At 40.5% G+C, this 22,313-nt stretch overlaps 2 protein-coding genes across 2 annotated transcripts; both read right to left on the reverse strand.

Moving 5' to 3' along the window:
• Nucleotides 1-4,803: 4,803 nt before the first annotated feature.
• Nucleotides 4,804-8,560, reverse strand: tnip2 (TNFAIP3 interacting protein 2). The gene is made up of 6 exons (XM_035141371.2): nt 7,739-8,560; nt 6,771-7,067; nt 6,563-6,652; nt 6,172-6,435; nt 5,967-6,083; nt 4,804-5,851 (listed from the first exon to the last, which is right to left on the reverse strand). The coding sequence occupies exons 1-6, from the start codon at nt 8,036-8,038 to the stop codon at nt 5,567-5,569; spliced, it is 1,353 nt and encodes a 450-aa protein (XP_034997262.1). The 5' UTR covers nt 8,039-8,560; the 3' UTR covers nt 4,804-5,566.
• A 3,815-nt stretch (nt 8,561-12,375) lies between these two features.
• Nucleotides 12,376-15,265, reverse strand: sfrp2 (secreted frizzled-related protein 2). Its single transcript, XM_035166309.2, has 3 exons — nt 14,656-15,265; nt 14,318-14,398; nt 12,376-14,023 (listed from the first exon to the last, which is right to left on the reverse strand). Exons 1-3 carry the CDS (start codon nt 15,155-15,157, stop codon nt 13,719-13,721), a joined length of 888 nt encoding a protein of 295 aa, XP_035022200.1. The 5' UTR covers nt 15,158-15,265; the 3' UTR covers nt 12,376-13,718.
• Nucleotides 15,266-22,313: the final 7,048 nt, after the last annotated feature.

Below are 22,313 nucleotides of genomic sequence, written 5' to 3' on the forward strand. Positions count from 1 at the left end.
GGAAATATTTTGATTTCAAATACAAAATCTGTGCATGAAAAGAACTAGAGAGTAAGTTGCTAGTTAGCTTAGCACCATGGCCGTATTAACCTCCTAGAGAGCCCCAGGGGCAATGGTTTTTTTGTTGGGCCCCATTGACCCCCCCCCACACGTCAGTTTAATATTTTTCCCGAGAAACCAAATATGACTAAATAAGCAAATCAAAAGAATATTGACACTATACTGGTATTTATTAATCATTATTTTTTAAGCAAACGGATGCATCTTCTCGAATGTGAATATTTGTTTTCTGTGACAGTAATCGCCGCCTCTTTGGGTTTTTGGCTGTTGGTCAAAAAACTCAAATCATTTGAATATGTTCAGTTGAGCTTCCGGGAATAATGACGTGTTTTTCCACTATTTCCACACTACTTGATATTTTATTAACTGAGCAGCATTGGTGATTCATTTTAAGAAATTGTAGGACCTGATTGCAGCCTTACTGCTAGTGATGGAATATTACTAGCTTGCCCTAGTTTTTCTGTGTGATGATTAATGGACACTGAGAAATAACGAAAACCTGTTCGGAGTTGATTGGCTACTGTAAATTTCCTTTTACTTCAAATCAAATTTTTTCGACCAAATGATAGGAAATGAACAAGGGGCTTTTTGGCCTTGTCAAAGTCTTGGGGCCCTTGATCGTTTCCTGTCCTCTGTGGTTGATAATTCAGCTCAACGATTAGAAACCGGTGGGAACATGAAGCCTGTGTCCGACTGAAAAGAAGAAAGTAAATGATAAATTGACCCCAAAACACACAAAAAAGTACGCTTGAGTTTTTCTCGATGGATTGAACAGAGGATTTTACCATTTGACAGTTGGGTTGAACCAGGCAAACTGATTCACTGTTCCCAACCATTGTGCCAACTTTAACAGGCATTTAAATTGACCGTGCTATCAATCTTTTCATCTGGCTAACTTGGAAAGCACGTGAATAAGCTTATTCCGAGAAAGTCTTAACAAGTGAGAAATTCATTTAAATCCTGTTGCTATGGTAAGTTCCACGTACTGTTTGCTCTAAGGCAGGAATTTTACCCATTGTTGTCTGCGGCTACACAAGGTTGCAAGGTGAGTCACACCCTCAGATGCGCGTGTTCCTTTTGGGAAATCCACTATCGATGTAGGCGACTTAATGAAGTATGTATGTAGATCCTGAGGTTCAGTTTCAGTTGTGGAATATGTTAAACATGAGAAGGGGGCAGCTGCCTCATCAGCCATTTACCTGTAGCACAGTTTTTTTTGTTTGCACACGGAATCGAGGCAGTTATGAAATCAAGTACATTCCCTCTGGGTGAAGCGAGTGTGAAATGAGGTCAGCTTATCTAGATGTAGATGAGTTAATACTTACCCCCCCACTGTGTACATCAGCTGAGGTGACTGTGTTAAATGTTTTTCCACCAGTTTATTTTAATAAAAAAGAAGCATATGACATTTAAAAAAAACTTTAAGTAAGCTATTAATCACTGTTGAGCATACCTTTCAGATTTATACTGCTCAAATACAGAAGTCAATAGGTATAGGTGTCATGATTGAATTCTGAAGTACTAATCTTGAATTTAAAATAGTTTATCTAGTAATTTCACATCTATTCTCACAAAGACATAAAGAGATGTCCAACATTTCAAGATGTAAAACATTCCCACATTTTCATTCTTACTTAATAAAAGAAAACTGGATGGAAGTTTTTAAACAGCTCTTGATTAAAAGAAAAAGTTCAAATTTTGTAATTACATTTACAGTCAAATGGGTAAAAGTGAAGAGGAAGTGAGTAACAGGAAAGTTCTTCACAGTGATCGCTTCCTCTTCACTTTTCCAGGAGAACTTTTTTTTTCAAATGAAGGGATTTCACGTCCAAAAATTACCAAACTTTACAAATTTGATGAATGAGAGAACTTTGCCCGTGTTAAGAAAAAGACAAAAGGTTATGGTTAGTGAGAGCCGCCAGAGCAGATATGACTCATAATTAATTTCAGGTTTGAATGACAGTCTGGCTGCTCGCTCTCAGTCACCGGTGATGTAAGATCGGATCTGCCACATTTAAGCAAATGCCCCACAAAGCTACGCAAATGAGGACAAGTCAAAATCACCGAAGAATAAAAGGTCGTTTGTGCGCCGTGATCTAAATAAAACAAAAGCATGGCACAGATTTAAATGTAGAAAGATAAGAGACACTTAAAGTCAACTCGACTCTTTCCCCTTAGTTGATTAAAAATTTGCCTCCGAAGAAGTTCCCTAAAAAAATCCCTTTGTGCGTATACGTTCAGACAGAGATCCTTGTTTTGAAATGCGCTGTAAAAAACGTCCCTGGCTGATGAGTTAAAACACAATGGTGCACTCAGAGCAGTCTGACAATGACAGGGGAGAGCGCCAATAGGATTATTAAAAGGGATCAGAGCCGCCTTGTAGCTTGTAATCAGAACGCTGATCTTTTCATTGTCGACTGCCTGGAGCACTTCAGGATCACATACATTTCCTAAAATGGAATCTCCCCCCTCTTCTTTCCTGGCTGCAATCCGCCACTGTGCTGTTTTTGATCGCTGAAAGCTTGGACTTCCTCACCGAGAAGACTTAAAAAAAAAAAAAAAAAGTCAGCATTAATACCAGCTATCACAACCAACATACAATGATCTGCCCAAGTCGACAGCACTCCGTTTGCATATAAGCTTGTCTGCTTTTTTTGGGAATTCCCTCGTGAAGGCGGGAATTTCCCGTTCTTGTAGGATATACACAAGATTAAAGGCCGTATTTATCCATTCTGTATTTGTCTGGATAAGTGTCAGGCTGAAGTTTTCCCTCTGTGTTAAAGTATATGACTGCAACTTCAGTACATCCTGATGCTTTGAAACCTCCTTGCAACAGGAACTGCTCCACCGCTGTCACCTGATTTTTCGAATTTATTCTCCGTCTCTTAAAAAAACTTCCCAGACACTCAGGTGGGGACTTGTGACCTATTTTTTTTCCACCCTCAGATTGGTGGGTAGAGTTCAGTCACTTAGACCCTTGTATAAATGCGTAGGTGTGCGCTGAGGGAGAATCCCTGACAGATAGATCACGGCCTTTTTAAGGCCCCTGTGTTCTTCTGCCAATGTGTATGTGGTTGACTTATAGACAAGATACTCAAGTTTCCCCTCAAAGCCAAAATTTAACCCGCTCATTTGTGGGCTCGTGAATTACAGAAAGGCTGGTGTGTTCGAGTAAATGAAATTAAGTGTTTGAAACTAATTCGGCCACAAACATCTTCCCAAGTTAGCTAATGTGTGTTATCACCGTAGAGAGAGGTTATCACGGGATGACGGCACGTGTCAATTGAACACTCTGGAACTTGAACAATGTGCAAACTTTTTTATTTTGATATGTGAAGTTTTCATTTCCCCCACTTCTCATTTGCTGTCATCGCAGAGTTGGATGAGAAGATTGTCGGTACCGTAAATGTGAAGCTACAGCTAGCAGTATAGTTAGCTAAGCATGGAAACAGAAAGTAGAACAGCTAGCCTAGCTTAGCTCTGTAGTTCCAAAGTCCTCCTATAGGCTGTACACGTTTATCAGTGAGCCTTAAAGGTGTTGGCTTGATTGATTCTTAACATTGGACAGAGCATTTCCTAATTTCCAGTCTTTATGCTAAGCTGAGCTAACAGAATGCTTTACCACAGACTTCTGTCGAGTTCCATTAAAATAACAGTTCATAATAACGCACTTCACGCATACTAACCCACACGTCCACAGACAGTAATTGGACAGTACTATGTGTACGACACATTTAAAAACAGTAGTGCTAATAAGCAGTCAAATTACTACGTTAACTACTGTTGATACACTGAGTGGCCATCTTGGATTTAAAAGTCGGGGGTGGGGAGGTTCCTCCAACCTTCCGATGGAATCATGCTGGGTATTGTGCTAAGTTTAGCTAACAGAATGCTTAGTATCTTCTTCACCATACAGACGAATAGTATCAATCTAATTTGCATATTTCCCCCAAATATCAAACTTTCATTTAAAGAATGAAGTGAAGCTCTTAATCGGCTTGATTTCATTTATCTGGGAATATAACATTTGGTTTATATAGTATTTCAAGCAAGTCATGTCACCTTATGCTCAACAGGAGCTACTTTTATTCTTTTAATTCATACCTGCTCCTTTTAAAGTTATGTAGTCTGACTTTAGACCCGGTGTTCTGTGATCTGAGAACAATGGATCTAAAAGGTGTGCATGTTCACCCGCACGCAGAAACAACCACTATTGTTAGGCTGCATCTTTTATATGCACTGCAACTGCCTACTTCCTTTTTGAACAGGGGATGTCCAGCTTCCTGTGCTTACTACACCAAACCCCATGACAACTGATTCACCGAGCACCGCTGTGTGTCAAAATGATACTTCACAACCACGGAGTGCAGACTTTTGTTTTTAGTCACGTCTTGTTTGGAGGCAGTTGTTGAGGGTTGTGTATATATAATGTTGGATGTAACTCGAACCACCGAGCCCCTGCAGTGTTTGCTTCAGCCACACAACAGCTGGGAATCTGGCTGTCACAGCACAGCGTGCCCATTCAGGCAACGCTGGGAAGGGGTTTTCCACCATGCACACACACGTGACATAGATAGACACACAATAAAAGACATACACACTTAGATTAAGTAGCGCACACATTTCCGAGGTTAGGCTGTGATCTGCGGTTACAGCTCCAGGCTGCAGACTGACATGAGAATTTAAATACGCCACAGCATAATGAACATTTAAAGGTATATAAATCACCATGCGCTACAGAAGGTGGGTGAACAGTTTTTTTATTACAAAAATAATGTGCCAGCTCGAGAAAACTGCACCAGATATCACAAAAATATGCATTATGTCAGTTGGGATGCAATCAGTTAAAAAAGAAAAAAGTGGATCTCAAAAACATTTGAGCTAAGAAATATATTTCTTGGCTTTGGCGGAAAATAAAAAAGGCATTGCACTTAAATGATCTGCCTCTTCCTATATATGCAAGAAGAATAAATATTAAGTTATATTTTAAATTTGTTTAGTAGATAATTTACAGAACAAAAATATCTCAAGTTCGATCAAAAATAAACTATGAATAGCACCACATCATTGACTAGATATCTAGTTCCAAAATAAGAAGCTTATGCGTCGTGGATCTTTAAAATCGTACAATCCTACAATTAGTTTTGGGCTAAATGTCAAGAAAGTGCAACAGATTTGTAATTGGACATATTGAGGTATATGATATTTGATATATTGCATCGACATCCTCTTCTCCTCCACAATAATCCCATGTGTTGCCCCAGGACTCAGAACCTGACACTTTTTTAACTAAAGGCTTGATGAACTCATTTCTCCTGTGACAGGGGAACTGGGGGTTGTACATTTTTGTTTCTCTATGTACAAACATCTCACATCAATTGATTCATTTGTAGTCACGCCTCTCGAAAATGGAAACTCCACTCAGGTTATTTTCTGCCGTGTAGTGCTGCTCGTCAGTGTTCAGTTACTGTCAGCAAATGACTGTCTTTTCCGAATGAGTGTTCGTTTACAGTTTGGCACATTCCTCCCAGTGTTTCATGTACTCTGCAGTGTCACGGAACTTGGCCATGCAAAGCAGGCACTGCAGCTCGGACAGGTCCCGGCACTCGCTCAAGGCGGGGCTCGGCGTTGCGGCTGCAGCTGCGGCTGCGGCTGCAGGCTGCTGCTGCGTCTCGGTGGTAGTCCTCAGTAGATGCTCTGTATTGTCCTTGTGACGCCGTGGGGAGATCCTGTGTCCTATGTGCACATGACACATGGGAACCACATCTCTGATCTCTCTGGTGGCTCCCTGCTGAAAACCATGAGACACATACACAGTTAGGATTGTACAAGCCACACACACGGGAAGAGGCTAAAACCCTGAGAGACGTGAATGCCACCACCTCATTGAGGGGCTGTTGTCTCACCTGTTTGTGTAGCTGCTGTTTCAACTGATAAACCTGCTCCTTCAGGTCTTGGATCTGGCCCTGTGCTCGCTCTCTGTCTCTACGCTCCGACTTAAAGTCGTCTGTGTAGATAAGAACCTGAGAAACAACAAGAAAGAAACATTACACATGTGCTGAATCAGATTCAATTTAGCAGAAGACACACAGACAATAAAATACAACCAACCTGTTGCTCCAATGTCTGGATGCGCTCTTGGTCCTTCCTCCTCATCTCATCGACGTCTCTTCCCAGCCTCGCACACTCACTCATCTTCTCTTCCAGTAAGCCGTTGAGCCTGGAGATTTCGTGATGAAGCAACCCAGTGCGGACAGAACCCAGCGCAGGCATCAGGCCCTGCCCAGTGCTCTCCTTCAGCCTCTGACATAAACCTCGGATATAGTCCTCCCTGCTGGAGTCGTACTTCTGCCACTGGGAGTTCAAACCCTGTACCTACAAAAGAATCAGTTACAAAGTTTAGACCATTTGATAATGTGCTGTGTCAGTATTACTATTCAATATTGAATATAACATTCAACTGATGTTGTATTTAAGCCGATAAGTATTGATGAAGACTTACATATGCCACCCGCTGCTTTAACTGTTTATTCTCCTCCTGAAGTTGAACGATTTGAGTGTTGACACCGCTCATGTCAGAGGACTCTGCCGTCTGTGGAAAACAATTAAAAGAGAAGTTAAAGCACAGTAATATCGCTGCATTTGAATGTGTGGGACAATCAGGATTGTTTTGAGGAAAGACCCTACAGAGTCCAAACCCTTCCACACACCTCCTTAGCCTTTTGCTGATGGGCCACCTCCTCTACCGCTCCTTCGCCCTTATTCTCCAGCCTCGCCAGCAGCTCCTGGCACACCTTCACAGTGGCGCTGAGCTGCCCCCGCAGCTGGTCGGCCTCCTCCACCAGGGAGGTGCAGAGGACGGATCTGGTGGCCTCGCAACGGTCCCTCTCCTCCAAGGCCGACCGCAGCCTCTGGATCTCGCGGTCCTTCTCGTGGTCAGGCTGACACCTGACGCTCTCCAGCTCCAGCTCCGTCTCTCTGAGCTGCAAGGTCAGCCTCTGGATCTCCTGGAGGGGAGAACAGGGAGACGGAGCGCATGAGCATGGCAGTGAGGTGAAGGTGTTAAATATACTATATGGTTATATTATTGCCACTAATATTGCTCTGTTTGATGTTTTTCTTCAAACCGTATGTCTAATTCTTTCACTGCAGATGAGACTGAACATATTCAGGAAATTATTTTAAAACTAATGCAAAATTTGAAACAAAAAAGAAAGTTTTAAGCTAAAATTAAGGATTGAAATGCTTCAGGGAATAAAATGAAAGAGAAAAGCTTAAGAAAAAAAGGGGGGGAAATGAAATAAAAATGTTTAAGAATAAAAGACTGGAAAAATTAAAGAAAAAAAAATACTTAAGAAAAGACAAAAAAATTAAAGCAATATGCTTTAGAAAAAAGAGAAACCCCTTAAGATAAAATTATGAGGAAACAAAAGGAAAACTGAAAGAAACAAGTTTAAGAAACAAGACAGAAACTAAACTTAAAAGAATATTAAAAAAATCCTTAAGAAACAAAAAGACAGAAAGAAAGAAAACACGAACGAAATATTGCTCAAACACATTTAATCTGTTTTAACTTCCTACTCCAGTGAAGACACAACTAACATCCACCTGAAGTAACTTTCCTCCAGCTGCCATTTGACGCTCAAACCCTCCACAAGCGCAGAAAACACATCTGTACCTCTTCCTGTCGAGACGCCTTGAACTCGGCATCGCTGCCCCGCTGCTTCAGTTTGCAGATCTCCTGACACAGGCTCTCGAGCAGCGACTTGGAGGGACCGACCACCACCGACTCGTCGTCCCCCACCGACATGTAGAGCCGCTCGTACCGGCCCAGCCTCGCCTTCAGGTCCGCGATGATGTTGTCCTTGACGTGGATCTGCTTGTTCAGCAGCTCGGTCTCCTGCCGCGTCTCGTGATACAGGCTGGTGATGGTGCTGAAGCTCCGGATCCTGTCTGTGCTCGCGCCGACATTATCCATGGCAGAGATGGTGGATTAAAGAGAAAAATATGGGGGGGAAATGTTTCTGTTAATAATCCGACATCTGACGCCCGCTCCCGTGTCTTCACCGAGGATCTACACCGAGGCTGTCGTCTGAGTCGGAGGCGAGCAGGAGAATAATATCCCCGAGCAGAAGGGGGATTTCCTAGGGAACTTCCCCGTGTACTTTTTGGAGTTCGTCAAACCGAGTCTGCCTGCTCCGAGACCCGCCGTCACCGTGCGGCCAAGTGCGTTCACAGCCCGCCGGCCCCCGACCACTACAAGAAAACACGGGATACGAACCATTTTTAAAAAAAACGCATGCTATAAACTTTTATGCTAGTTTCAGTGCTAAAGGCTAAGCTAGAGGTACCCCGCGCTGCGTTCATTACCGTCGTAAACTACAGCACTTCCAGCGAAAGGCGTTCTTATTACGTTATTTTAGTTCCCTTTAGCAAGTGTTTCCTACAAGAGTCAGTTTTTTTTCCAGTTTCTTAAAAGGTAACATCTTATTATTAAGATGTTACCAAGAAAATTAAAGTTAAAAATAAAGTTGAAATCCCACTAAAGGTTAATCTTGTTGTTGTTGTTGTTGTGGGGTTGAACAGAAACTAAGGGTTAAAAAAAAGGCCCTAATAAGATGAAGTCCCCTGAGATAATTGTCTAATGTTACAATTCCTAAACGATTACACATTCAGAAGAATGACTTTTCCCCAAAGGTAGTTTACAGAGTTTCCACCGCCACTCATCACGCCCCCTGAACGTCACATCAGGGCATTTCACCTGTTACAGCAAATTTCCCAAATACTCCAAATACTCCAAATATATATCACAGTGTACACTTCATACTCTATATATACTCCATATATATCACAATGTACACTTCATACTCTATATACTCCAAATATATCACAATGTACACTTCATACTCTATATACTCCAAATATATCACAATGTACACTTCATACTCTATATACTCCAAATATATATCACAATGTACACTTCATACTCTATATACTCCATATATATCACAATGTACACTTTATACTCCAAATATATCACAATGTACACTATATACTCCATATATATATCACAGTGTACACTTTATACTCTATATACTCCATATATATATATCACAATGTACACTTTATACTCTATATACACCATATAAATGCATCCAATATACACCAAATACTCAAATACATTAAACCCACATAATGTATATACATTAAACAGTCATGTTTGGTTTGTTCAACTTTATTGATCGTGTATTATTTTTACAACAAGGTGTCATTGTGATGTAATTTAATTGTTTTGTGATGTAGCTTGAATTGTGTACATGCTACTGTGTGTGTGTGTGTGTGTGTGTGTGTGTCTTAGCTCGCCAGACTATATACATTACATGACTCATATGAGTATGTCTGACTGGATCATAATATTCCTCCCCGGTCATTTCAGCTTTCAGAAACTTTGGAACTGTCAGATTACACATTGACAGTGTAAATAAAACTATAGTGCCAGTATGACCTCATGATGATTTACTTTACTGTAACACGCCTGTGATATCATCCCGTGTAGTGACTGTGCATATCTGAGAAGTTTGTTTAATCACTTCCTCTGTATTACCGGTTCAAGTGACTGACTAATCCACAATTGAATATAATGAGATCCACAAATAACCATTTACTATCAGTTCATCTGCAACTTTTGCCCAATCAACTGTTCTATACAATGTCAAATAGAAAAATAAATAATACTCAAACATGAAAAGTTTAATGTCTTCTTTTACCAGCAGTCCAAAATCCCCCAATATTCCATTAATGAATGACACAACATAGAAAACACCACAAATTATTCCTGGTCAGAACCTGGAACCTGACATTTATATAGATTTTTTTTTTTTCGTTGAACATTTATTGTTTTTTCGTTTGACTAATTTCAGATATATGAAATAAAAAGAAAAGACAGTATCACATTGAACGATATAGATAACATTGTGTGTTTTAAAGGCAATAATGGAGCTCATCCTTCTTAAAAATGCTGTTTGTTTTATAGGCTACACATTACTTTGACAGTTTAATATTTGTACATGGCAAAAAATACAATGCATGTAAAGTGGTGGAAGACATATATAGATGTTTTACATAAGTAAAAGTAATAATACAACCGTGTATAATTACCCTATTGCAATTAAAAGTAAACGATTAAAGTTTAATCAGCAATATATCCATTGATCACACATTTTGAAGGCTTTTAATTTGGGATGTATTTACATATACACAATCTTTAGCAGGGACTTTACACACTGTGCACAATAATTAATGCATAGCACCATTTGTGGATTCTTAAACTACATTAGTAAAACTGTGATTGCACTCTGATCTGTATGAACCCTGTATTTCTGAGTCAGGTCATAGTGAAACTGTCTAGACTGAATAAGTAGAGTGTAGAGTTTTTCTTAAAGACATTCATTCAAGGGGTTTCTTCAGCTTGACTGTCCCGTGGGGAGTCCCAGGTATTTCTGGGCCAATCCCACTATAATGTCACATTGTGACTCATTAAAGTCACATGGTCGTCATGTGACAGTGGCCAGAGTCATATGAATAGAAAGGTGTGAAGAGGGGGGTGTCAGGATGGAATTTGTGAGTCACAGATACCTTATGTTTGTGGTCGATCATGTTGAGTTCACATGGTTCTTCATGGTCATGAAGAAGACACCGGTGAGGTGAATGTGGCGTCCCCTCTCTTCCTCATTTGGTTTACACCTCGATTCATGTGATAACTCTCAGCAGCTCATGGGACGTCGCTGTGATTGACCTGGAGAAATGAAAATGTCCCAACCAATCAGAAGTCACTGATAAAGCCCCTCAAACAAATGGGGAAACGTAAAAAGGCAAATAAGGTCACTCACCCTGATGAAGACCATGTGTGCACATGTCGGTGCATTTTTACCACGACAAGGATATTGTGTTTTAATCGGACAGATTACCATGAAAATTGGTGGAAAGGTTTGTTATGGTTTAGGTAAGATCCCGTTAAGTTGGTGCGGATCCAGGAAATCCGATCACTTTCTTTAACATTGCAGGATAAGGTGTTTTCTCAGAGAATAAATCATGGATCTTAATGAAAAAAATGTTTCGGGGACGGATATTTATGAGTGTGTGTAATTTGGTGCAGATCCAAATAAAGATCTGGATCTTGTGAATTTAAATGTGGTTTTGTTAAGGGGGCAGTTGCCAGTTTCCTTTGCATTAGCCACACTAATCAACACACATCAACAGTGCCTTGGTTTATTTTACTTTGTTTGAGTTAAAATGGTGAAATGTATTGAACTCTTCTCCGACAGTGAAGTGGGTTGTTTTCTATTTTTACACGTCAGTGCAGTCAATTATCCAGGTAGCATCAGGATGCATGTTATCAAATGGTTGACAGTAAATTAATCACCAACTATTTTGACTATCAAATCGTCTTAAGTCATTCTGAAGCAAAAATGCAAAGAAGTTTTCAAATGTCAGAATGTCTACATTTATGAATGATATACTTTTGTATAATCCAAAGAATTTGAAGATGTCCCTTGGGCAGCTGGGGCTCAGGAGGTAAAGAGAGTTGTGCGCTAACTTGAAGGTTAGTGGTTCGATCCCTGCCTCCCCCAGTCTGCATTCCTTAGTGTGACAGAGAAAGAAAAATAAAGATTTATTGTATATGGCACCAAATGAAAGTTAAAGAGCTTCACAAAAAGAGCAAGAGAGCACTTGTTAGTTTAAAAGTACAAAGTAGGAAGTAAACTCTTAAAAGGTTCATAAACAAAGACTAATGTTGAATATTTTAAAAGCCTGTGGTGTCATATCTGGTTTCTTTGTGTGAGATGAACAAGAATTTCCCACAGTAATTTAGTTATGAAAAACAAACGAGTATCAGGAACAAAGACAAAACAGGTGCAACATGTTTCTCAGAAATGCACGGTCACACCATCGTGTCAAAATAAAAGCATTTCCGTGAGGATTAACGGCCAAAATTCCCCACAACTGATACTGATAAGAAGTCCTCCAGAAGTTAAAGAGGTTTATTATTTTATTGGAGAAAAACTGTAAACAAAGATCTGAAGTTCACAGACGTGGCACCAAATGATAAACAAATTTTACAGCCGACTTCCACAAGATGGCGCTGTTTAACAGCAGATTCTGCAGATTTTAAATAATCCTATATCTGTGGCCATGAGGATTATTTTGTAATCCTCTTCTATTACTAAGTGTATTGTTTTCCTTCTGCTATTGAACTTAACCTCCTAATTGTCAGCTTGTTAGTTTTTTTTAAAACAACACTCAGTTCATGAGCGATTTCAAAAAACATGTTGGCAACTTTTAATAGCTGGAAACATTACACAAGATAAAACGGACAGTATTAGATATTTACACAGTAATACTTTCCAAGAAAACAAACTTTACATTGTACACATACACACCACCACACAGTTATTTGCGCCAAATAACTCCTGGTCAAACCAAAACCACCAAAAACTCAGATAATCAACATTAAACACCAGAACAAAAACCAACTTGTGTTACTCAAACAACAGGATGAAGTTTACATAAAAGTTTAACTGACGTGGGAAAGTCCGGAGTAGAAAAATATTTTTGTTTTTATCATATTGTGGTAGAAAAATATGCAGTGGCTCAAATACAAAAGGTTTACCAAGAATATTACAAATGTTGAACAGGCAGAGAATATAGCCAGCTATCTCTCATTTTCTTTTTTTTTGCTGGAGAAAACGGTAAGAATACAAAAACACCAATATCTTTATCTTTGCCTCGGACACAGGATCACAGCTTCACTCACAAAGTGACTCAATGTTTGTAACTGTAGGAAGCAAATACCAAATTTAGAGAGACTTTAATGAACCTAAATTAGAGACCTGTCTAGTCAAGGCCTTTGACTTTTTCAATAGAAATTTTGAGGATTTAACACAGTTTGAGGCCTCCGCACAGAAGGAGACAAAAAAAACCCCATTACTTTTGTTACCAGAGAAGAAAAGAAACGTCTTTTTTTTTAAATCTAATAAAACTCAACCTTTCTGCAGGATTTAACAGTAGGCCTCATCTGCCAATGATTATTAGAGTCAGTCATTTTATAATCCTGGATTCAAAACTCTAACCATGCAATTAGTGATCCGTCTGCCCACGGGACGGAGGCCGAGGGCAATTAACTGCAATTAATGAGGTGACAGCGAAGACAGCTCCCCAGGGAAGGACACACCGCTTGAGAACTGGCCTCTGCATTAACGGGGCCAGTGCAAAAATGAATGGGAGTCATTGGATGAAAGTCAGATGAATGTCTGCACCCGATTTAATTTGTATTTTTTAGAATCCGGAGGTTGCCGTTTAAAGTAGTTTAACCTTAGTTGCAATGTATTGGCCGAAAAACTGAAAAATTCAGGCTCAAATAAAGTTATTGTAAAGGTATTTTAGCCCTGTCTGGGCCCCATATTACCTTTTTTTCTGAATCTAGCATTTTAAATGATAAACCAGTGGCTGACACATGAAGGGATGTGTCTTTAAATGCCAGGGAAAACATCTTTGTTGGACTTTATTTGACGGCAATCGTTGAAATTTGAACGGGGGAAGAGCTCAACTGAACTTTATCTTCAACAGTAACACATGCAGTTTGTTTTTTTCTCTCCTTCCTAACACTGCAGCTTGCGGATGCTGCGTGAAATCCTCTTGAACTCGCGCTGTCCCTTCTGCCAGCGCTTCAGCGAGGTGATGACCAGGTGGCCGTCCATCTTCTGGCCCATGACCAGGTAGGCGGCATTGATGTCGTTCATCTCCTCGCAGATGCACTGCAGGCCGTCCCTCAGCCACAGCACCGTCTTCCTCAGGTCGTGGTCCGTTACGCCGTTCAGCTTGTAGATGGTCTTGCTCTTGGTCTCCGGCACTATCTTGGTGTCCCCGTTGATGTAGGAGATCTCCTTCACTTTGATCTTCAGAGCTTAAAGATATGGCACACAGATATTTTTTTACACAGATCATCGTCTTGTGATGAAAGACACGTGTATTTACATTTGGTTTGGAGCTAACATGCAGGCATCAGGTGACATGAAAGTCAGGAGATAAATCTTGGCCACACCACTTATTGTTTCATGGAACTTTCTTGTGAAGTTAAACATGTCCAACAGTGAAATGTGTCCCCCTTATTGCCTGGGGTCCCCTGGAACCTCCCTTCATGACCCATTGGGGCCCCTCAGGAACTACTGCTCTAGTGAAAATGGATGGGCGGACTTACCGAAGTCATTCTTGCACAGGTTGTCAACAATTTCGTTGTCATTTTCGTCCGTTTCTTTGCAAGCATCGCACACTCTGGGCACTAAAACAAACAAATGAGACACAACTGATCAGTGATGATTGAACTCATAAACTGGTAATTAGATAATCTGACATAATTGATGACAAGAATGTTATTTACTGATCAGAATAAGTAGCAAACACATTCTGGTGCAATGCATAGACACAAATATGTTGTATACATATAAACTTTATGAAGAAGTAAAAGATAATATATCTATTTTTTAGGAATTTGCCATTTAAGTGTGCTTCTTACAACACATCCAAACAAAACCATACCCTCCTTGGTGGCTGGCACAAGGTTGTCGATGCCTGCAGGGGGTATGCACAGGTCGTTGTCCAGCGGGAAACGGTCGCAGTCCAGCATCTTCGGCCAGGGGAAGCCGAACGCGGACATCACGGGCGCGCAGCCCTGCTTGACGCTCTCGCACAGGGACCTGCACGGCTGGATGGGCTCGTCCAGGTCGTCCAGACACACGGGGGCGAAGAGGGAGCAGAGGAACTTTCTCGTGTCGGGGTGACATTGCTTCTGCACCAGCGGGATCCAGGACGAGGCTTGCTGCAGAACCTCGTTCATGGTTTCGTGTCCGAGCAGGTTCGGGAGGCGCATCTCCGTGTACTCGATGTCGTGGCACAGCAGGAGGTTTGCAGGGATTTGCTTGCAGTGGTTCTTCTTGTAGAATAACTCGTGCTGGCCAAAGTTATACAGTCCGTGGATGGCTTCCGTGCAGGGTATCGCTATCACCCACAGAAACGTCGCTGCTGAAACCAAGGCTCTCATCTTGTCTTGTGCGTAAAAGTTGTGAGCATAGACGCGTGATCAGGGTCTGTTGAGCATCAGTCAGCGTGGATGCAGCTTCTGTCAGTGGCCAGCCCACCACTGTAACGAGGGGTTTTCTTCCAGGCATGTCTGGGTGGAGTCTGGATGTTGTGCGTAAAGACGCACTTGGTCTCCTCATATCAGGTGAAACAGGCGGATCAGTTTAAATCAAAGCAAATCCTCTTTTGATTTCCTCCTTTATTTCTAATTATAGTTCATAGTATTTTATCACCAGTTGTCCTCTTAACAATTTCCCTCATCTCCTGCCCTTCATTGAAATCCTAACAAACTTCGTGTGACAGGTTTTCCTCATTAAACTCAACAGAAAGGAGTGATCCCTCACTTTGCTGCTCTCGGGGCCTGCACTGTAAATACTTTGTGAATGTTGTCAGTGGGGGCATTTAGCTCTGTTCAGTGGAGCGTTCATTTTCCATCATTAGGAGTATACAGCAGTGAAATCCTCATGGGCAGGCCTGCAGGTTCATACCCACACATGATGAAATATTGGTGTGAGAGGGAGACCTCCATTCAGCACACACTCGGGGGTGAAACCGAATCTGCCTCCTCCTGCTCAGGGCTCTGGCTCCCATCCACTGCCCCAGACCCCCTTGAGCTACAGTCTGGTCTGCAGCCGTGCAGCCTTGTGGTTCTTCTCAGGCTTCACCTTCCTCTTCCTCCCGTGGAAGGAGGTGAAATAAACCAGCACTCCAGGCTTGAATGTAAAAGGTTTCAGGAACTTAAATGGTCAGGTCACCCCAAATCCCAAAGGTGTATTTTCCCTTATGTTATTTCAAGAAATGCAGATATTTTGGTTTCACTTTCCCAGACTGAGACATATCTGTGGACTGAGGCCTCCACTGCCCCCCCTGTACAATGGAGCACAATTTACGTTCCCAAAAAACAACTACAGGTATATTTAGTGATGATCAAACCTGTTCCAAAACCCCTCCAGTGGCACACGCTGATTCCTCTATCGTCACTGCTCGGCCTCTCTTACCTTTTCCACTCAGCAGCTCCTTCGATCATTCAAAAAATTTTATGAGTCACTTGCTTTAAATACAGGGAAAACTATTTGCATTGAAAACACAGCTGTAGTTTATTTGCTCTGAATTAAACATGTCATTAAAGTTTATAGCTCTACATGTGCCAAGATTAGTTTTTTTAGCAGAATTGAACTAAGAGGATATTTCTGGTCAGTTCCCACATCACTCGTTTTTCTTTCCATATACAAAACAGGACCTATTAAATATTTTTGTAAGTCTGGTTTATTTAAAGAGTGTTTTATTAATACCTTACTGCACCCTTAAATTAGGTGTTACACTGTTTTTCTACTGGCGAGACAGGAAGTGTTTCCCGTCTCCTGAACAAGTGATAATTAATTAATTAAAATGCCTCATGTATCTACATTGTTCACATTCAGGAGAGCATCTGTTGTGGTATGACAATGTAAAAATTTGTTTCAGAAATCAGAGTTTCTCACCGGTAAGTTTATTGAAGGGGTTTATTTATGGAGGAATCTGTCCCTGAGATTTCAGCCTCCAATCAAAAACAGGATTCAAGGAGAAATCTCATCAAAACCTCTGGGTTGGTGGTTGGTTGGTTTATCTGAAAATATGACCCATCATTATGACTGATGTTTCCTTTTTCTAGATTTATAAATATATATTGACCTATATATTGACCTCAGACTAGAAAAGAGCTATTTGGTATAATGGAGTTTTTGTTTCTAGCACACCGACACTGGTGTTGGACATTAACGCCAAAAGCTCTTGAATCTCTTTGTTTTTCCAAGTTGACATCTTGTCCTGAGATATTTGTTTTCTTCTTGTTCCGTTCAAGGTCATTTTCCTGTTGTATTGTCACACTCAGACATTCTTCTGAGATTTTAATCAGGGGGTTGGGAGGAAAAAAGTCTGGAGATAATCCAGAGCAACTGACTTGGACATTTGCGTTCTCACAATTAGCCCGTCTGGATAATTTCAGGAGTTCATGTCTGAAAGCCACTTTAGTGAATGATCTGTGATTTTTGACATGTAAATCATTGAAATATTACTTTGACAAAACAATATCTATTTCCAGAAACAGTGTCTTTGTTAATCTGAATGATCCAGAGAACATGCTTTTGTAATAGGGAGCGTTTCTTCTGAATTCATTCTTAAGAAAACATTTGACAGCCAGATCTGTAATTTCGGTGAATTTAACTCTTTAAAGAGCAAAAATCTATCAAGATTAACAACATTAGGAACCGGGGACTTAACTGGTTCTTCAGTCAGTGTCAAAGGTTTAACTTGCTTTTATAGGGCGACTCCCCCCCGCCCCTCTCATCCCAGCTCCTTCAAAGTGTGTTAATTCTATTCAGCTCTCTGTTGAAACACTTATACGTACATTTAGGAGCTGGAGCCGCCTGTTAACCTGCAACTGGACTCCTTTTGGGTGAGCAGTGGGTCATCTGGCCAAACTGTACATGGTAGGTCACTTGCTAACCTTCTAGGTGATCATCCGTAAACAGACGTCTGATGCCTCGTATGCCTGCTCCTGGGGCATCAGATAAATATAAAACATGTGCTAAACTAGTCAAGCTGATACGTCCCAGATGCTTGAGTTCATCTTGTAGAGTTAAAGGGTATAAATGAAGGAAAAGGATCAACCGTGGATTAATGGTTTGGATGTGATCATGCTTTACCACGCAGGCTTTATTCCTCCAAACACAGAAAACATGCAGCCTCCATTAACAATAGGGTCTCACAGACAGTAAAAGTCAGAGGCTCAGGACAGAGGTAAACTGATCCTGGGCCTGTGCCTAAAGTCACCCCAGCGGGTTCTCATTACAACTCTGAAAATGAGACACAGCTTGTCAGACCCTCTGGTCCATCTGTCATTCGTTGTTCAACCTCCCCCCCCCCCTTTCACCTTCTCCTTCCTGTCTTCATAAAGAGTCGAGGGCTAGACGATGCTGTCAAACACAATCACACAGTGTACGGTGCAGGTTCAAAAGAAGCGTCGGCTGAAATGTTTGAGGAATCAATTTATTGGATGTTCATGAAGAGTCCACCATCAAAGCTACCAGGGCTGTTATAATGGGAACCAGGACCATGCTTTTGAAAAGTCCACTTTCTTACTAGATCTCGATTCTCAAAGATTCTGTGCAGAAAAGCCAAGTAGCTCCATACAGGAGATTTAAGGCAAAGCACATCTGACCAGAATAAATGAATGGATAGGTCTAGCGATCTTCTACACTTATCTAACTGGTAACATGTTGCATTAGAGGCGACACCAACAATGAATTGATCCTATCAAGCACTGTCCGTGTAGCACAAGTCTAATATAGTTTATTCTCCTGTGCCATTGTCCATTGGTCCACTGTGTTTTCACTAAAAGGAAAATGAGCACAGTGTGTAGCATCATCTCGAAATACATACATAGTTCCAAATGTCCGTTAAATCTCAGTCGTCTGAAATCATTATTTATTAGAACGCAATAAAAAAGATCCACTAGGATTCACTGTAAGAAGCACGGATCTTTACTGATCCTCCAAGGCCCCTCGACTGCCGACTGAGAATCAACCATACAGCTCTGAACATTGTCCCAAAGTGCACTAATGAGCTTGTTAACTTCAATCACTCCTTGTACGTTGACATTTGGGAAAGAATTTATCCCATCCAACAGGAATTAATCTGATTAGAGCTCGAGTCATATAGATTGTCCCTGCTTGGCCTAATTGATGTTCCCATTGAACAGGTCTAATTGACTCAGTATGGCGGCTCAGAGCAGCTGTGGGATGCGACGTGTATGAGAAACGTGGACGTATAGAAGTGGTCAAATATGTGAAGGGGGAGCAAGAGCCTTTTTATTTTCTGTTAAATTGAGGCATTGACATTTGAGGTTGTATAGTTTTTGGAAACATGTTCAGAATTGATGAGAGACTAATCTTTTATATTTATCTGTACGATTAATATAAGGCTGCATCCAGCAAGCAGTTAGCTTAGCTTTGCTCAGCATAATCAGTGAAAAGAGTGAAACAACTAGCCTGGCTCTTTCTAGAGGTTAAAACATGTGCTTATCAACACCTCTAAAGAGTTGAGATGACAGTTTTAGCCGACAGGTGCTTATGTGCCGTACGACAGTAACCTTTTTTTCTGATTAGACTTCATTTAATTTGTTGTACAGATAAAACGTACACAACTCATACACTGTATATAAAGATGGACGACATGACGCACACCCAAAAGTGAGGCCAAATCATCTTGATCACCCGAATTTGGTGATTCTAGAGACTTGGAATCTCACAGAAATTCACAAGATACTTCTTCTTTTTCTTCAGATTTTTTTAATGGAGGCTGGCAAACAACTTTTAGGTGTAATACCACCACCTTGAACTGGAGTTGTACACTTGCTGCACAAGTACGCAACATCCGGTTGGTGGTGCTTGCCGGTCAGCTCGCTTTCATTGGCTATTACAGGTTTGTGTCTCAATCGGTAGCATTAAGTTTATTTTGTAAACCCCCCACACTTCAGGATTATTTGGGCAGATAATCTGCACCGACTGTCCAACGGCCCAATTATCCTCCTAACAAAAAGCATCAAACAGACTCTATGTGTTAATTATTAACTCTGAGAGGTGGTTTGAAAAGTTGTGTGTATTTTCAGATACAGGCTTATTGTTTCTCACATTTTCTGTCTTTGTGCTAAGCTACGCTAACTGGCTCCTGGCTGTAGCTTGATATTTGCAGCACAGACCCAGCGGTTGCTTTGACAGCATTGTGACGGCAAACCCACAGGTGTGTGATTATTTGAGCATTGAAGACACATCTCAGTATCTAAAGTCTGAGACCTCGTCCAGGTTTGTGTTACAGGATCCACAAACAGGCAGGTTTATGCTCACAGGATGTGAGTGTGACGAGGAGATCCTTCTATAGGGCCCTGCTCTCTGACCCCTGACCGATACCGAAGCTGGAAGACTCACACTGTGAGCAAATTTACAACTTAGACTAAAGTACAAGCAGCTCTGCAGCCCCAGAGGAGTCTTCTGACTGACCCGTACCTGATCTGCACCCCATGTGGAGAAGTCGTGCCCCCTGCCACCTTCACACATTCCTCGGGAAAAAAAGGATGTTGCTGTAGTTTTTCCCCCCAAATTATTAAAATTAGCTTTAACTGAACGAGAATAAAAAGATGTTTATTTTAACTATTTAAAAAGACCTTGATATCAGTGAGGGAAGTTTACTGTGTTGGTTTTATGTCACATTCTGGGCCCACATTTACCAAACTGATAAAAGTGAGATTTTGAATTAGAATTTCAATAGAAGCGAAAGTTCTTCACATTTACCCTTATTAGGAATTTAACGATCATTAAACTTCTAACAACTAAAATGCCTTTAAAGGGACGGATGTAACTTTATTTGGTGACAGTGAGAGAGACTGCATCATCAGTCAGGATGAATCATTTGTTCAAGCAAAAAGAAAAGTGTTTGTTTTAGCCTACAGATAAACGTATATTTGATTTGTAAATGTATACTCCACTGTTAGTTATAGTACATTGTTTGAAACATTTCTTATTAAAGTCTTATTCTTCTTATAGCAAACATTTTAATCCTAAATTGAAGTATTCTTAGTGAAGATTGATGAAAAAAGACCTTGATAAAAAAGAACAGCTGATTAATATTGTATTTTTAAATGAAGTATTTGTTTAAAATGTGCAATTTATTATTAGGGAACTACTTATTTTTTTGCTTTGGAATAACAATTGGCTTGTTTATAGACCGTCAATGCAAATGATAAAGACAAATGATCTTGAAATAAGTGTGTGTGTGTGTGTGTGTGTGTGTGTGTGTGTGTGTGTGTGTGTGTGTGTGTGTGTGTGTGTGTGTGTGTGTGTGTGTGTGTGTGTGTGTGTGCGCATGTGCGTGTGTGTGTGTGTGTGTGTGTTTAACTTCCTACAACGATAAGTTTTGCGTGACATGAACAAATTGCAGCTCTGGAAAAAGTCACGGATCATTTGCCTTTTGGCAGTTTGTGTTGTGAAATATAATCTCACATACCTTCATCTCAGGAATTTGAGGGTTACAAAAAAAGTAAAATGAAAACCCACCCCTCTAAATTTTAGCGATGGTGGAAGCGGGCGAGCAAGTGACCCACAGTGACCCCTGGAATACCAGACATGGGCTCAAGTGTAAATAAAGGTTTGGTATTCATTCACAGTTGTGACACCACAACAAGGACACGTTTTATTTGGAGTTATAGTTGAAGTGTGTGTATGTGTCTGGAACAAAAAACTGACTTTACACCAAGTTCAGCTCAAACTCTGGACAAACTTTACTTCCTGGTTTCACCTCTGAATCAGGATTTGACTCATTGCTGCTTTGCACAGTTTCCAAATGGAGCAAAGCCATCAAAGTATAATTATCCTACAAACGCACGGTACAGAAAACAGATCTGCAATATAATCATTTGTCATTTTCCAGATTTTTTTCCTTACACTAGTTTGTCTACTACAAATAAGACGGATAACTCCATTTAACTTAAGTAAATGTAATTTGGGGTAATTTTATCCAGATACATCTGACCGGCCAAAAAATACACACACGCATGAGCAGACTGAGTTTGGACTTTATTGTTCTCTAGGAAATTTAAATGTGCAGAGGAATGAAAGTCATCTAGAGTAAACCAGAAGGAAAACGGCTCATGTTTAAGATCTTTATCTGCTAATATTTCCAATTTCACAAGAAAAAAGTTGTACATTTATCACAACTAAGTCTTAATGTTATAAAATAGTATCTCCTACTGCTTATTTCCATTTTTTCTTTATTCTTGTAATATAATAAGTTTATTCTTGTAAATTACCACCTTATTAGTCATTAAAGATCTTCATTAAAGATTTATTATTAATAATTAATATAAAAGAAAGTTACACGAGGGACAAAATGGCCTCTGTCTAGAGAATCCCAAGAGGATAGGATTGATAACCTTGCAGCGGTACTTCACTGAATGTATTTTCCTTTGGAGTATCATATTATCCCTTTGTAGCTTTTAGCTTTTTCACTGAGACTCTCATCCCCCAAGAGGTTTAATCGATTCCAATTGTTGTTTCACAGTGAAAAATGTCCACATAACGTCTTAA

Source organism: Hippoglossus stenolepis, chromosome 2 (genome assembly GCF_022539355.2).
Source record: "Hippoglossus stenolepis isolate QCI-W04-F060 chromosome 2, HSTE1.2, whole genome shotgun sequence".
Lineage (NCBI taxonomy): Eukaryota > Metazoa > Chordata > Actinopteri > Pleuronectiformes > Pleuronectidae > Hippoglossus > Hippoglossus stenolepis.

Coding starts and splice junctions, on each gene's coding strand:
- tnip2 (XM_035141371.2), bottom strand. CDS start 8,038: ATGGATAATGTCGGCGCGAGCACAGACAGGATCCGGAGCTTCAGCACC. Junction 7,068..7,738: donor AGGCGTCTCGACAGGAAGAG/GTACAGATGTGT, acceptor TCTCCCCTCCAG/GAGATCCAGAGGCTGACCTT. Junction 5,852..5,966: donor AACAGCAGCTACACAAACAG/GTGAGACAACAG, acceptor CATGGTTTTCAG/CAGGGAGCCACCAGAGAGAT.
- sfrp2 (XM_035166309.2), bottom strand. CDS start 15,157: ATGAGAGCCTTGGTTTCAGCAGCGACGTTTCTGTGGGTGATAGCGATA. Junction 14,399..14,655: donor TGTGCCAGCCACCAAGGAGG/GTATGGTTTTGT, acceptor TGTTTGTTTTAG/TGCCCAGAGTGTGCGATGCT. Junction 14,024..14,317: donor CCTGTGCAAGAATGACTTCG/GTAAGTCCGCCC, acceptor CATATCTTTAAG/CTCTGAAGATCAAAGTGAAG.